At 37.2% G+C, this 16,139-nt stretch overlaps 1 protein-coding gene across 1 annotated transcript in view; it reads left to right on the forward strand.

The window, feature by feature from the left end:
• Window positions 1-16,139, forward strand: part of ARL15 (ADP ribosylation factor like GTPase 15) — a 394,558-nt gene that overhangs the window by 143,239 nt on the left and 235,180 nt on the right. Inside the window, exon 3 of the mRNA XM_044231975.1 lies at window positions 12,176-12,235. Within this exon, the coding sequence (XP_044087910.1) occupies window positions 12,176-12,235 (60 nt within the window). The remainder of the gene's footprint in view (window positions 1-12,175; window positions 12,236-16,139) is intronic.

The following is a 16,139-nucleotide window of genomic DNA, read 5'->3' on the forward strand; positions in this document are numbered from 1 at the left end:
TAGGGAAGAATTCAAATGTTGGACATTAAAATATTACCAGCCATGAAAAAGGCAGGAAAACATGATTTATAATGAAAAGAAGAATCAATTGAATCTGACTCCGAACTGACCCAAAGGAATTCGCAAAGAAAGACTTAGAACTGTTACTATAACTGAATTCTTTCTGTTCATACAGTTAAGTAGAGACATGGAAAATTTTTAAAAGACCCATGTAAAATTTCTGTGCTGAATACTACAATTCTGAGGTAGAAATACGCACCAGATAAGATTCAGGGCAGATTACACCTTGCAGAAGTGAAGAGTAATAACCTTGAAGGCCATTAGTATTAGAGACTATCCAAAGTGTTGAGGGAGGGAGAAGAAAGTGGAAAGTGCAAAGAGCAGCATGAACTGTGGGACAATTTCAAGTCCCCAGACATGGGTCATTGGAGTCCATGAAGGTAAAGGATGGAGAAAGGGACAGGAAAAAATATTCGAAGAAATAAGGTCTAAAATGTATTTAAACTTAAAACTTGTCAACAAATCCAAGAAGCTCATTAAACCGCAAGAATGAAATAAGAACAAAAAACTACAACAAAGACATATTAAAAATTTATAAAGTTTCTTAAAACCAGTGATAAAGTGTGATGATTAATTTTATACTGTCAACCTGGCTGGGCCAAGGTGCTCAGATATATGGTCAAAAATTATCCTGGGTGTTTGTGTTTTGGGATGAGAATATTTAAATCAAAACTTTGGGGGCGCCTGGGTGGCTCAGTGGGTTAGGCCGCTGCCTTCAGCTCAGGTCATGATCTCAGGGTCCTGGGATCGAGTTCCGCATCGGGATCTCTGCTTGGTAGGGAGCCTGCTTCCTCCTCTCTCTCTCTCTGCCTGCCTCTCTGCCTACTTGTAATCTCTCTCTGTCAAATAAATAAATAAAATCTTTAAATCAAAACTTTGAGTGAAGCAGACAGCCCTCTATAATGTGGGTGGGTCCCCTCCAATCAGTTGAAGGCCTGAATAGAATGAAAGATGACCACCATTCCACCTGCCAGCAAGGAGGAAATCTGTGTCAGGGTGGCCTTTGGACTTGACATGCAGCATCAACTGTTTCCTGCTTCCTTAGCCTGCCAGGCCTACCCTGTAGATTTTAGATTTTGCCAGCCTCCATAACTGAGTCAACTCCTTAAAATAAATCTGTCTGTCTATCTATCTATCTATCTATCTATCTATCTATCTTCTCTCTATATAGGCTGTGAACAATTTCATACATATATATGAATATATATATATATATATTTCTTATTGGTCTGTTTCTCTAAAGAACTTTGGATAAAACAAAGAAAATCTTAGAAAGCAGATAATGAACAAAGGAACCATAGTAAGAATGACATCAGATTCCAGTTTTTTCCCTGGAAACAGTACAAACAAGACTGTGGAGCAACATCATTAAAATTCTAAGGGGAAAAAAATTATCAACCTATACCCAGCAAAAATATCTTGGAAAAAGATAATTAAAGACTTTTCATTATACCTTTTTATTATACTTTTGTTGTACTATTTCCAGGATTAAAAAAAGTGTTAAAAGAAGTCCTTCAGGCAGAAGAAAATTGATTCCAGATGGTAATCTGGATTTACACAAAGAAATGGAAAGTACAGAAATGGTGACTAGAGGGGTAATTATATAAGATTTAGTTCTTATTTAAATCTCTTTATAATTGTTTTAAAAAATAGGGGTTTATACTATACATAAAGTAAAATGCAAGAAAATAATGGCATAAAAGTCATATTGGAAAAAGAAATATACTATTGTAGGGTTCTTATATGTGGAGTGCTTATAATAACGCTTGAAGATACAATAGACTGTGATAAGAGATGTGCTATAACCCTAAAGCAACTACTAAAATAACAGAGTGATAGCCAGTAAGGCAACAAATGAGGTAAGATGGAATTACCAAAAATTATCCAAAAAAGGCAGAAAGAGAAAGAACAAGAATAGATGGACTACATAGAAAACAGGTACCAGGGTGATACACTCAAACCTAACCATCAAAAAGCAAATTAAATGTAAATGGTCTAGACTCAATTAAGGGACTAAGAGTAATAACAGATTAAATAAACAGAACTAAATGACAAATAGGACCCAATTCTATGCTGACTTGAAACAAATCTATATAAAGACACAAATAGGTTGGGAAAAGAAGTATCAGGCTATAAAGGAAAGTTGGCGTGGCTATGTTCTCAGAAGAGGTAGATATTAGAGCAAAGGATAATGCTGGGAATAAAGAAGTTCATTTTATAATGGGATCATTTAATCAAGAGAACATAGAAGTACTAAACATTTACATAACTGTTAACAGCGTTAAATACACAAAGTAAAAACTGATGGAACTTTAAAGGGAAATCGACAAACGCACATGTCAGATTTTAATACTCTCAATTACTGACAACATGTAAGAAGAAAATTAGCCAAGATAGAGTAGACTTGAAAAGTGTTATCAGCCAACTTGACTTGATTAACATTTATAAAACATTCTGACAGTAGAAGGCATTCTTCTCAAGTGCAAGTGGAAAATTAGACCGTATTTGAGGACATACAACAAGTCTCAATAAATTTAAAGAGATTCAAGTCTTACTAAATATGTTCTTAGATCACAGCGGAATTGAATTAGAAATCAATATAACAGGAGGATTTCTCAGGAAATCCCCAAATATTTGGATACCAAGTCACTTCTAAATAACCCGTGGATCAAAGAAGAACCCAAAGGGAAATTATAAAGCATTTTTCAGTGAGTGAACATAGAACACAGCAGAATTTGTGGGATGCCTCTGAAGCAGGACTTTAGAGGAAACTTACAGCACTAAACACCTACGTTAGAAAAGAAGAGCCTCAAATCAGTGATCTCAGTTACTACTTTAATGAATTAAAAAAGAAGAGTGTATTAAAAACAAAGTAAAGCAGAAGAAAAGAAATACTAAAGACCAAAGTAAAGTCGAACTCAGTGAAAAAGAAGAACAGAGAAAATAATTGAAACCAAACCCTGGTTCTTTGAGAATATGAATGAAATTTTCAGTTCTACTCAAATAGATCAGGAAAAAATATTGAGACACTGGTATCAGGAATGAAGAGGAGTTATATAAATAGAGATTTTATAAAAATTAAAAGGGTATGGGACACCTGAGTGGCTCAGTGGGTTAAAGCCTCTGCCTTCGGCTCAGGTCATGATCTCAGGGTCCTGGGATGGAGCCCCGCTTTGGGCTTTCTGCTCAGCGGGGAACCTGCTTCTCTCTCTCTCTCTCTTCCTCTCCTGCCTGCTTCTCTGCCTACTTGTGATCTCTGTCTGTCAAATAAATGAAATATTTTTTAAAAAATTAAAAGGGTAATAGACTAGTATAAACCATGTTATGCCAATAAATTTGGCAATTTAAATGGAAAAATTCCTTGAAAGACAAACCATCAAAGCTCATTTAAGAAGATATAGAAAACTCAGATCTGTGTTTAATGGAAGTGAAGTCATAGTTAAAAAGAAAACTCGAAATCTAGTCAGCTGCACTGGTAAATTCTATCAAATTTTAATGAAAAAATAATGCCAATGCTACATAATACCTCCCAGAAATTTGAAGAGGGGGGAAAACTTGTAAGACCAGTAAGGTTTTTTTAAATTTTTTTTTTTAAATTTTAAAGACTTTATTTATTTATTTGACAGAGAGAGATCACAAGTAGGCAGAGAGGCAGGCAGAGAGAGAGAGAGAGAGAGGAAGAAGCAGCCTCCCCCGCTGAGCAGAGAGCCTGATGTGGGACTCGATCTCAGGACCCTGAGATCATGACCTGAGCCAAAGGCAGTGGCTCAACCCACTGAGCCACCCAGGTGCCCAAGACCAGTAAGTTTTAATGCCAGAACCATACAAAGACATTACAAAAAAACTACATAGCAATACCTCTCGTGAATACAGATGCAAAAAGTATAAATTTAGCAGATCTAGTATATTACAAAGTGGCATTTATCTTAGGAATGCAGGATTGATTTCACACTCAAAAACCCACAAAGTTTAATTCATAATATCAAATTTAAAAAATGATTCAGATACAAAACCCCTCAATTTCTGATAAAACTACAGAATACCAACAAAAGGGAATTTTTACAACTGTTAAAGGGCATCTGTGAAAACCCCTAGAGCATTCATAATGATGAAAGACTTCTTTCCTGCTCAGATCAAAATAAGAAGACACTTCTCAACACTTTGATTCAACATTGTAGCAGATACTCTAACAGGCATTAGGCGAGAAAAAGAAAAGGCTTCCAGATTGGAAAGAAATAAATAGAGCTATCTTTATTTGCAAATGACACAGTCATCTATGTAGAAATTCGATGCAATCTACAACTTTATATTCGTGAATTAGAGACTGCAGATGTGAATTAGAGCTGGTAATCTTGGAGATCTGAAGATTTGGAGGATACTTTGATCATTAATGTGGAGAATATTTGTAAGAATAGAAGCAGGAAGAGTGTGATGGACAAACGTCAGCCAGGAATTGAATTTATTAAGCTTGATTACTGGACTCTCTGAAAATTGATAAATGGAAATGCAGAGGTCCGTGTGTAAGCAGATGCCACAACCTCAGGTGGGAAATTATTAAGGCTATGGTAACATGGTCCAAAAGCATTATAAAGAACACATGCTTGTCCTGGTTGGCGCTGTTAGGGAAAGGAAAAGTTCTGTTGGCTAGCTTAAGGAGGACGGAAAAGTACAAGAAAATGTTGGCACCTAGAGAAGACTTTCTTAACAAAGCTGAGGTTCCACATGACTAAGTGAAGGGGCTCCATCATGATAAAGGAAGGACTGGCTTGGGAAAGGGAGGCCTGAGGAAGGGTAGAGGAGGGAAGGGGTAGATGCTTATGGGTTGAGTCTCGTGTGTTCACTGTAGCTAATGAAGGGGGGTGAGAGGATGGAGAAAATAATTAGTGATGACAAGGGAAGGCGGGGTAGAAAGGCAGCAGAGAAGAGCCAAACAGGCTGATTGTAAGTTCAGTGGACCCGAAAAAAACAGTCCCCCCTGGAGTTCCAGATAAGCATAACTGGTGTGTTCAGACCTACTTCCTGGGTCTCTGTTTGTTTGTTTAGATCAGGGTGTGTGTGTGTGTGTGTGTGTGTGTGTGTGTATAATTGAAGAACAGAGGAGGTGGAAGGAAGGTCCTAAGATAAATGACAGAGCCTAACGGTAAGAGAAAATAACTAGAGGAAAAAATGAAGTGAGAAAGCCCCCGTGCATGTGAACATTTAATGTGGAAGATGGAAGAACAGCTGCAGGAGGCTGAGGGGATGACGCACGAAGGAAGGGACCAAGGGCACCAACTCCGTTTTCCAGCAACTCTAAATGTTTATAAACAAGACAGTGTTTATAAGGAAAAAAAAAAAGGAAACAATGCTGTTGAGAAATATTTGTAACAAGTATTAGAGTTTATGGCTGGCCCACTTGGGGAATTAAATTGTATTTACAAATAGTACCTAGAAGGCAATCGATAAATGAATTAAAAGATAATTTCATAAAAAGAATTAATGGCAAAGAAGTAAGTGGGAAAGGTTCCACTTGGCCAGAAATTCAACTTGACTAGAGAATAAACCAGAAACATGTTAATTTTAAACTCGAATCTACCAGTATTGGTTTTGCTCTCTGATGAGACCCAGCACTTGGTAAGATTGTGGTAGTATGCATTAGTGGTGGGATTGGGATTGGGATTGTCCTTTTTCTTGAAAAGCAATTATTCATATAAATCAAAGGTTGCCAAAAGATTAACATCTTTCTACCTAGCAATTATGCCACTGAGAATTTAAGTATGTAATATCAAAGAAACAATACTCACAAAGTGATTCTTTATAACACTTGTATAATTAAAACTCTAAACTTCCTATAGCAAGGGAGTCTATTAATTAAATTGTAGTACCTCCACTGAAAAGATTATAGATTAGAGAACAAGTCTTCTGTCGAAAAAAAATATTTATGTTTGTTTCAAAATTGAACTGTGCCTTTGAATGAAAAGCAAGAAAAGAACATGTAAAAATAGCTGTGCTCTGATATGGATGAATTATATGTGAAATTTTGTTATTTTAAATTGTTTCATTATAATGCTTTGATAGCAAGCCAATTAAAAGTAAAATATTTGTTGGAAGAGTTGGAAACGGCTGAAAAGAGAATTTACCTTTGAGAATTTGTTTCTTAAAATAAAAGCATAACAAGAAAGATTATGTCCATCCAATTTTAGCAAGACAGGAATGTCTTCTCTTTCTTCAGAAGCAAAGGGAGTCCAAACTTTATTGGATGGTTAACTTCAGCAATCTTTTACCTTTGACATAATTTTTAGAAGATGCTTAAGTTGTCAAAACTTAAAGGGCCAAGAAACCCTCCAGAGAGCGATTGGAAAGCTTGCACCTTGGTGGAGAAACAAAAGTGATCTCTGTCCTGAGTGAATTCCTTGACTGGAGATGCATGAGGAATTTGTTGATAAAAGGGTTGTTAACTTGTTGATTACACAGAGACTCTGAACTGGAAGAATGGAGTTTAAAGGCTTGAGATAATACAGCGGTGTAAACTGGAGAAAGCTTAGCACCTGGAATTGAAAAAGGTTGAAGATCTCTTCTACTGATACTTACTACTTCACTTGGAAACAGTCGAGTGGTAGTTAAAATAGAAAAAGATCATGAAAATTTGACAGAAATGTGGAAAACGTCCATGAAAAATTGAATGAAGTATTTTTAGAAACTTAAGTATTTGCTGCATATGTGTTAAGTCACCAAGAGAAACAAGTTAGAAAATCCAATTTTGTTATCTGCTAAAGGATTGTTTAATCAATGCCAGTGGATTAAATTTGTTTTTAGGAGACCGAAATCACATTTAGAAGAATCTCACTATACTGGAAGAATTGTCCAAATGTCACAAAATTACCATGGCGTAAATCATGCCCTGGTCTAGGTCAAAGCCACCAGATCTGTGGAATGCCTTTGCCTTTAGCAGTTGTTAAAGTGATCCAAGAATTTCAGAAGTACACACTATGTGTCCATGTGCAAGTGTGCAGACCTGTGTGTTGGCGGGTTGGGAGGGTAGTTGGGCTGTAGATCCAAATAAGATACTCATGTGTTCCACACAATGAGTAAAAATAGACCAGCCTCACTCCCCAAACTAATTTTGTTACAATTCCGGGAATGCTTTCACTGCAAAAAAAAAAAAAAAATGTCCCATCCATCTCCCTCGTATCACAGGTTTTTCTGCATTTGAGGACTAAAAGACAAAAACTGAAAGTCTATGCAAACAATTATTTCCCCAAAGCATTACTAAGTCATATATTTATTAAAATTTGTGGGGTTAAATCTTAGGGGAGATTTCAGTCTTACTAATGTAGCTTAGAGAGGCCAGGAAAAAATGACTGCGTAACTTAGGCTTCAGCCATCAGCTTGTTTGAATGGGGTCTGGGGAGACCTGCCCACAAGGCTTTCAGCCAAATACTAGAGGCCATTGATGATTGACTCCGTTGTAACTGTTATTTCCTCTTTCTTGTTTAATATAAATAATGGAATACTAATGCTGGAGGAAACCTCAAGGAGCTTATCTAGTCCACTCATTTTGCAGATGGAAGGGATTCAAGGTCAAGGAAAAATGTGGCTGGTGAGTCTGAGAGCTGTGGCTAGGACTTCAAGGACATCAGCACAGTGACCACCTTTGCAGAGTATCAGAGCTTGCCTGCTTTGCGGACAAGGAAGAGTGATCAAGCCTAGTGTCACGGCCAAGTTGGACCTTTTCTCTCCCCTCCTAAGTTCCTGGTTTTGTTAATGCTGATGAAAAAGTACTTTCTGAACTCAAAAAAGCTATTTTTATTATTTTCCATTAATAAGGCATTGTAGTGTGGCCCCAAGAACACTTAACTTTGGTTCTTCCTATTGCTTTATTTATAACACGGCAGAATAGAGGGTTGTATTTTGACCATCAGTTTCACCAGTATTTAGTTCAACATTGGACAGAGACCTGTGAGTCAGTCAGGTTGTTGGTATCCAGAGGAGGTGTAGAGCTTTGGTCACAAGGCCTGGGGTGAAGTTTTGAAGATAGTACTTAGTAGTCTTGGCAGGGCACCTAGGCCTTCTGGCTCACTTTCCTCCTCAACAGTAGTACTGGTGTTAGGATTGTTCTGACAGTTAAATCAGGAAATAAATAAAAACAAAGATCTTTAAAGAAATACTGAGATCATGTTAATGTGCCTCTAACGGAGGAACAGGCCTAAAACAAAGAAACTGATAGATAATTACATAGAAAATTACATAGAAGTACTGAATACTGAAAGAACATGGATCCTGCCAAATCAGCCTATGTCAAGAACACCGTGGAAGGCTTGCCTGATGAAGTGAAGTTAAAACCACAGCTGAAGGATGAAGAGTTTGCCAGAGGGGCAAAGGGTACTAACGGAGCCGAATGTGCAGAGGCCCTGAGCTAGAAAGGACGTAGCTTGTTTTAGGAACCAAAGATGAAAATGAGGGGAAATGATACAAAATAAACCTGGAAAAGGAAAGAAGAACCAGACAGGTCGAGCCTCAGTAGGTGTTTTGAACTATAGCCTGAGTAGTGAGATGCTACCTGAAGGTTTTAGCTGGAGGGAGTGATGTGAACAGATGTGAATTTCAAGATGATCACTTCTGCTGATGTGTGGAGGTGACTGAGCAGGCCACCGGTAGATGCAAAGCGTTGAATTAGGAGGCTCTTAAAGGTGTCCAGATGGTGGTGGCAGCTTGGTCAAGGTTATGGAGAGAAGTGGACCTATTTGAGAACTGTTTTGTAGATGGAATCAACAAGCTTTGTTGACTGGAATTAGGAGAGAGGAAAGAGGGAAAGGAAATGCTCTGGAAGGCACCAGATGTGTAGTTTATAATAGTCCTCGAATGTTTTCAGTTCTGTATGTTTAATTTTTACCACTGCTTTTGTCATGTAAAAGACCTTGAGACCACCTGTGATCTTGACTGGGAGAAATTTAAAGCCTCTAGTAGTCAATTGGTGACTGTTCATATTTTGAAATTGTAGTTTTATTTACTAAACGCTTGATAGCACTGGGTACCATCTGTTCTCATTTACAGTTGAGGAAACTGAGGCATAGAGGGGTTAAGTAACTTCTTTAGTTGATAATGGTAGAGCCAGAATTGGAACCCAGGTTTTCTTTCTTTGGAGCTCATGCTCTCCTGGTGGTTTTTATTCCTCAAAGTATTTTGATGGTTTGACCTTTGTATCTCTACTAAATATTAATATTCCCCCCACCCTTTGACTTCATCCAACCCAATGTAAAAGAATAAATAGAGTTGATCTGATAGTCACCCTTCTTGGTTACCCTTTTGGTGAACTGAAAGTGTGGCTTTAAATTTTAAATCTTCTTAATCCTTGCAAACATTTAGAATGACTAAAAAAAATTTTTTTTAAAATTGTTTCTCTTCCATGTGTAGTACATCTTTTCTTATTTTCTGGACTGATTATGTAGGCTTTGTCCTCTGAACATTCATTACCACAGCTCTACTGTAAAAATATGAAGACAGCAAAATGGAAGACTGTATATACGTTTGCAGTATAAATCTAGCCACACATGTTCTATTTGGAGAGAAAACATGCGTATTCTGCAGAAACATTTATATGCCCATAAATAACATTGCTAGGTTACTTTGCTTAGCATGAACATTTGAGGACATTTTTGCAGTCAATTTATTATATCTCTGAGGATTAAAGAGGGTAACAATGATATAATCTGCCTGTTGGATTATAAATTTCGAAAGTCATGTTTTGCATATGGGTGCAGCAATTTCTGAAAGGCTGTTCCTTTCCTTGGGCACCTGCATATTGTCAGCTTTTAAGATTCACAGCAAATTAAATATTGCTGGTGTGCTCCATAACTGTGTCTTTTTCAAAATTGGGGCCTGTCTCATCTCTCTGGAAAATCCATACTTGAGTTATCCTGAACATAGCCACTGATAGACTACTGAACATTTGCATAGAGCTTTTCGTTTTCAGAATTTCACAATCATTGCCTTTTAATTCATATGACACCCCTGTGAGGTAGGTAGATACATTCTAGACATCCACGTCTCCTGCAGGCAGATTTCGGTGCCAGCAGGAATATTGTGATTGGCACTGACTCTCCTTAATTTCCCAGAGGCCAGACACCTGGAGAGGCTTTTCTGCAGGCCCACGTACATGCCAGTGCTTCAGCCACATGGGACTGCCTCCTCATTCCTTCTGCTGTTTTACTAAGATTCAGTGACTGCACACACCATTAACTGTAACGCTGTGGTGACTGTGTCAGTCTGCATACAACCCACATGGGAGGGCTGTGTTTGGGATGAGCCATAGAGGGCCCAGTGAACATTCACATCCTAGACCAGAAATTTCGACTTCACACTTTCGTCACTCTAATAATGGTACTTTTCATTCAGTGGTAATATCTGTAGCTCTAGTTAAGTAGATTAGTAAATAAGCCCCCAGGATTTCTCTTAAGAGAAATATATACTATATACCCTATATATATAGTATATAGATACATATATGTATCTATATGTGTATCTATGTACTATATATTATTGAGGCAAGCAAGAGACATGCATAGCTGATGATGAAATCATCAATACACAACCAGTGGATAGAGAATGCTAACAATGTCTACGGCCATACCACCCTCAACGCACCCAATCTCGTCTGATCTCGGAAGCTAAGCAGGGTCGGACCTGGTTAGTACTTGGATGGGAGAATGCTAACAATCACATATTGTATGCTTATTTGTGTCAGGCACTGTGATAAACATAATATATAATTTTATCATTTTTATAACTACATGAGGTAGAAGCTATCAGATTCTATCATTCCCATTTTATAGCTGACGAAAGCCAAGGCTAGTAGGCTACAGTCACAGAGCTGATTTGAACCTGGTTCTGACTCCAAAGTCCCTTTTTAACCATTAGGTGATATTCACGGCCTTAAGTGGAAGATACTGTATAGAATTTTAAAGTGCTAGGACAACATATAGCAAAAGAGAGGTAGTAATGGGGCAGAATAGAAAAAGATACATATTGACTTCTGTTTTCATACAGTAACGCAGAACCATGCAGAAGAATTGCTCTTATCCACAGCAAACCGTGTATCTTTTTTACCTTTCCAGGCACCTATCATAGTTTTATGACTTCTTTCAAATTAAAGTATTTCTGTATCTGATACTGTTAAGTCATTATCTCTTTTCTAAGAAATTATCTTCAAATTGCACATACTGATGTGTTAAGACCTTAGACCGAGTGGTTAGAAATTACCGAATAAATTAACTTTTTAAAAATTATGGCTTTTAGTTTAAAAAGTCCTTGTAGATAGCAAAAACATTCAAATGAAATAAAAGGAATCTTAAAGACCTCCACATCCCCATCTGTCCCAGGGATCCTCACTAGTTTGTTTCTTGTGGATTCTTCCAGAAATAGTGTGTTTGTTGGTGTATGTGTGTAGGTATATAAGTATGTGTGTTCCACCTGCTAAGCTTTTATACTAAAACCTGTGAACCAGATATGTTGAAGTCAATCATGACTTGAATGATAATAGTTAAGTCCTAAATATATAATTAAGAAAACTATACTCTGAGTATATTTTAATAGAAATCACTTACTGTGCGTATTATAAAATGATTATGCATAAGTAGACAATTACGATTAACTTTTAAGAAAAATATATGTATGATATTAACCATGTTCTTAAAATTCTGACATAAATCCTATGTAACTCTAATATAATGTGGTTATAATTTAGGTACCTTAATCTCTAGAGTTGCTGAGTTCAATGTGAGAGACAATTAACTTTAGGAATTAGATGCAAAGGTCCTCACAGATCTAATATTTTCTTTGAAGTTTCTCTGTACTTCCAGATGTCTTTCTCACAGCTGATAAAATTTACAGGTGATATAACATATTAAAGAATAGGGCAGTATTTTGAAAAAAGGTTAGATTTTGCTGTAACAAACAACAGTGTTTTGAGATTTGAAGAAGATAATGTGTTATCAATGTATCTTGAATTATTTCTGGCATAAATAACAGGCTATAAAAAGTGGCTCTTAATCAGCCTTAAAAAGGCTTTGAGCATTTTATGTATTTTTAAAAGAAAAGATGCTAATTCCTTTTTTATGTTTTTGTTTTTTAATTTTAGGTTTTAGTATAAAAGCAGTGCCATTCCAGAATGCCATCTTGAATGTAAAGGAACTTGGAGGTATAATATTTAAAATCCTTTCTGTGCCTGGCTTAAATTTGTGCTAATTCGGTATTAATGTTACATGTAATTTAAAAATTGTTCTTCTAGCAGGTGATTCGTTTTTACCTTTTCCTTTGGTAATAGAGATATGTCTTTCTCCTTATATGTTTTAAAGTTTGTTGAAGACTTCTAAGTAATAAACCTTTTCTTTTCTTTTCTTTTCTTTTTTTTTTTAAATTAGAGAACCATGCTGTTGATTCTGTTTCATATGCTACATATTCTTTGGTTTTATCTGTTCAAAAAATTTATTCCTGATCAAAAAGTTGGGAAGAGAGTTTTCATATAATAGAAAGATAAGCCATGCATTATGGAGGGCAAAGAACTGTATTTTAGAGTAGTTTGTATTCATACCGTTGTATTAGATCTTTTTAGAATGTATTTGTTCCGATAATAAATCTTTGCCAATGGGTTCTTTGCTGGTCAAGCACATTTATTGGATAGGCTGTACCCCAAACTATACATCACTCAGTCTTTCATTACACTCTCTGTCTGGGATTTTTTGGTTGTGTTTTATGTCAGTCAGGGTCTTAACCCATGTAAATAGGTTAACAAAGAAATCAGTCAATTCAGTGAACCTACTAAATTCTCTAATGGCACAGGAAAATGGTAAGTGCTGTGAAGTTCAGGATCATATTGGTGAGTTTAATGACTTAGAAGAAAGTTCTCTTCCATCTCTTTAATCACTTTGTGATACTGACCTCCCCTCTCCCCCACTTTTTTCTAAGTTCATTCAAAGTGACCTATTTTTAACTTGATGCAATTGAAACACAAACTCTATGCCATTTTAATAGTGTTTGATGCCACCTTATTTTTATCTCCCTTATGTATTAGCTCATCTTCTTAGGTGTTTTAGAGAGCTGTATCTAGGACAAGTTTACTCCTGTCAGTCTTTTTTTATAGCTACCTTTGACTTTCGTAGCATTAATATTTAAATCAACCATGGTTGAAAAATTCTGGTTTATCCATTAAGGCATTTGATTTTGTCAAATGACTATAAAAATTCTAAAGCATGAGTGTTCTTGTCATGGAATAATTTTTCTGCATAAAAATTTTCAAAAGACTGCTCTTTTAGGTTGAATATTTTAATACGACTTTGTGGTTTCCAGTGACTCTGCTTCTCAGTGACCATAGAATTACAGAGAATATATTGTAAAAGTCCATGGAATTGAAATGTATGGTTTGAGAATTTTACTGGTTTTCAATGTGGTTGATACTTCATATAATCCTTGATATCATATAATCCTTGATACTAAGGATTTTACTACTAGGCTAGATACTTTTGTTGAACCCCCTCCAGGTGTAAGAAACTGTTGATTAGTTGATAAGGCATTTATTATAGATGGTAGATGATACAGGTAGTGAATGTGTCTGGACAACTGAAGTGAAGGCTTCAGGGAATTTTTGTAGCCTGGACTGTGTACCACTGTTACACTGAAATTCAATACAATAAAAGAAAAATTACAGGACGGAGGCGTTCTGTCTAATCCCAGACAAGGTTTAATTCTGCTGAAAAACCTCTGCCCTAACAGTTGCAGTAATGGCCTTTGTAATAAAGAGGGTACCATAAAGTTTGGTGGTAATATTTTGGTTCCTGTGATGGTTATTCTGTGATAGTTTGAGATACAGGTAAAAGCTAAAACTTCCAGGGTTGGGACAGGTACATGAGTTCCAGGCAAACGAGAATGTGTTTGGCATGTGGTATTCTACCCCTTCGCTTTTAGTCGTTCTGTTTTCCGTCAAGAGACCGTTTCAAGGAGAAAGTGATTTGTCCGAGCAGAATCTCATTGTGTGTCCTGTGTTGAATGCTCAAAGGCAAGCTATGGAGGGAGTTGATTCCTTGATATACAATTGTATATCACGAAGTCCTTTATTTAATAAATACTTTTTGAGGACTTTCTCTGCCTGGAAGAGGATTGCACACTAGGCTCTGTCTCACCTAAGAAGGCAGGGAGAGTAGGCTAACCCATGGGAAGAGTGTAGCTTTCCTAGGATTCAGGGTATCTCTTATGTGGTAAGAAACTCTTCTGAACATAATACACACGTATGTGGCATTTAGGGAGATTTGTAACCAACTGAAGTCCAGTTGCTTAAGAGGGGGTAGCTTGACTGAAAATTTCAAGAGGAAAGAGTGGAGTGTTTTAGGATCGATATGTGAAGATACGAACCCTTTGTGACAATAGAGGGTTTCTCAGAAGTCCAGTCAGGTTGTGTGATCCAGGGAAAAATTTTGAAATCAAGGGAGCAATTTAAGATGATAGACAGTAGTTAGCAGTACTGAGTGCCATGATGTCGCTGGCTTAGGGGTTGCCCAGATGGGTCTGTTTATGGTAGGGTTAATTCAGGAGATTGGTATGACCCCTGCACCTCCCTGCCAGGAGGAGGAACCCTTTCAGCTGGTTCCAAGGTTCTCCATCATCCTGCTTCTAAACCTTAAGTTAAACATCTCACTCGTTCAAAATACAAGGCATGAACTTGTATTCCTTATCTAGTAAGAAACGGAATGAAATGAATTAACATTGACCAGTGGAGTTAAATGAAAATCACTATTGGGAGATCTTAAGAAAGTTTGTTTACATACACAGCTGATAGATGTTTGTGTCTGTGCATATATAAAACTTGTATGCATAGCATATACACACATAGTTCTGTGTTCTCAACTTTATCTTAGGAGAGTGTTTCCTATATCTTTCACTCAAAAACTCTTAAGATTTTCACTCAGATTTTCTCATGTGGTCTTTTCCTACCATTCATGCAGTTGTTCTAGCACAATTGTATATCAAGCAAGATTCTAGGAGCTGAGAATGAAAGATACCTAAAATATATCCCTTGCCTTGAAGAAACTCGTGATTTTTTTTTTATTTATTATGGAGACATTCATGAAAACAAACATTTGAAATCAATGAAATTTTGGAAAATGAAATTGTGAGGGTGGGTGGGTAAAGGTCACGGTAAGACATGAGGCAAACATAGACCTAATCAGCCCAGCCTGATGGTATATGTTCAGGGTCCATTTTCACTATTTTGAGAATGACTTGCTGTCCTTGACTGAGCTCTCACACCCACCAGGCTGCACTGATGACGCCTATATTTACATGAAATTGGAACTCTAAATGTTTTTTCTCTTTTTGCTTATTCCCATTTTTCTCCCTCCAGTGAAGTTCTCATTTCACTTTGGCAGCTTCGTGCCTAATGGGTAGGTGCTATGACTATCTCACAGGTGATGAGACACAGGACAGCCAGGCACTGAGTGACTTGATCAAGGCTTTTGGGAGGAAGTCGGTGTGCATCTGAGCACTTAACCGGTTACTCTCTACGTGGAACACTTGATTCCATGCCTGGCGCAAGAGAAGTGCTTCCACGTGTTACCTGCCGCTGCCTCGTCATTCATTTTCTCTCTTTGACTTTCAAGTGAGACTCTTGTTCACTTTGGGCTCTGACGCCCCTCCCTGTTAGAGTCCTGTTTCCCTTCCGATCTCTTCCAGCCTGGCTTCTGAATCACTTGTGACCTCAACTTTTCAGTCTATCTCAAGGCTTGCACGAACACACCATTTTCATATTTTTATTCTTTTTATTTCAACAGATATTTATTAAGTACGTATCACATCCCGAGGCTGAGTTCTAGGAAGTGGTTATAGCGGCAGGTAGATGCCCAGTCCTTGCATAGGCGAGCTGTTGGACACAAGGGGCGACTCTTGTGTGCTTCTCTCCTTGAGGAAAGCCAAATACTACTATTTACAGGCCTAGAACGAATTCCTAGGTTAATCCCCTCAATACTTGAAGGGATTTTTAATACCATCCAGCACAGCTTTTCTGATCTCTTCAAAGGACATTCTGTAGTATTGCTCAGTGGATTTGTTTTTCT

This window comes from Neovison vison, chromosome 1 (genome assembly GCF_020171115.1).
Source record: "Neovison vison isolate M4711 chromosome 1, ASM_NN_V1, whole genome shotgun sequence".
In the NCBI taxonomy this organism is placed as follows: Eukaryota; Metazoa; Chordata; class Mammalia; order Carnivora; family Mustelidae; genus Neogale; species Neogale vison.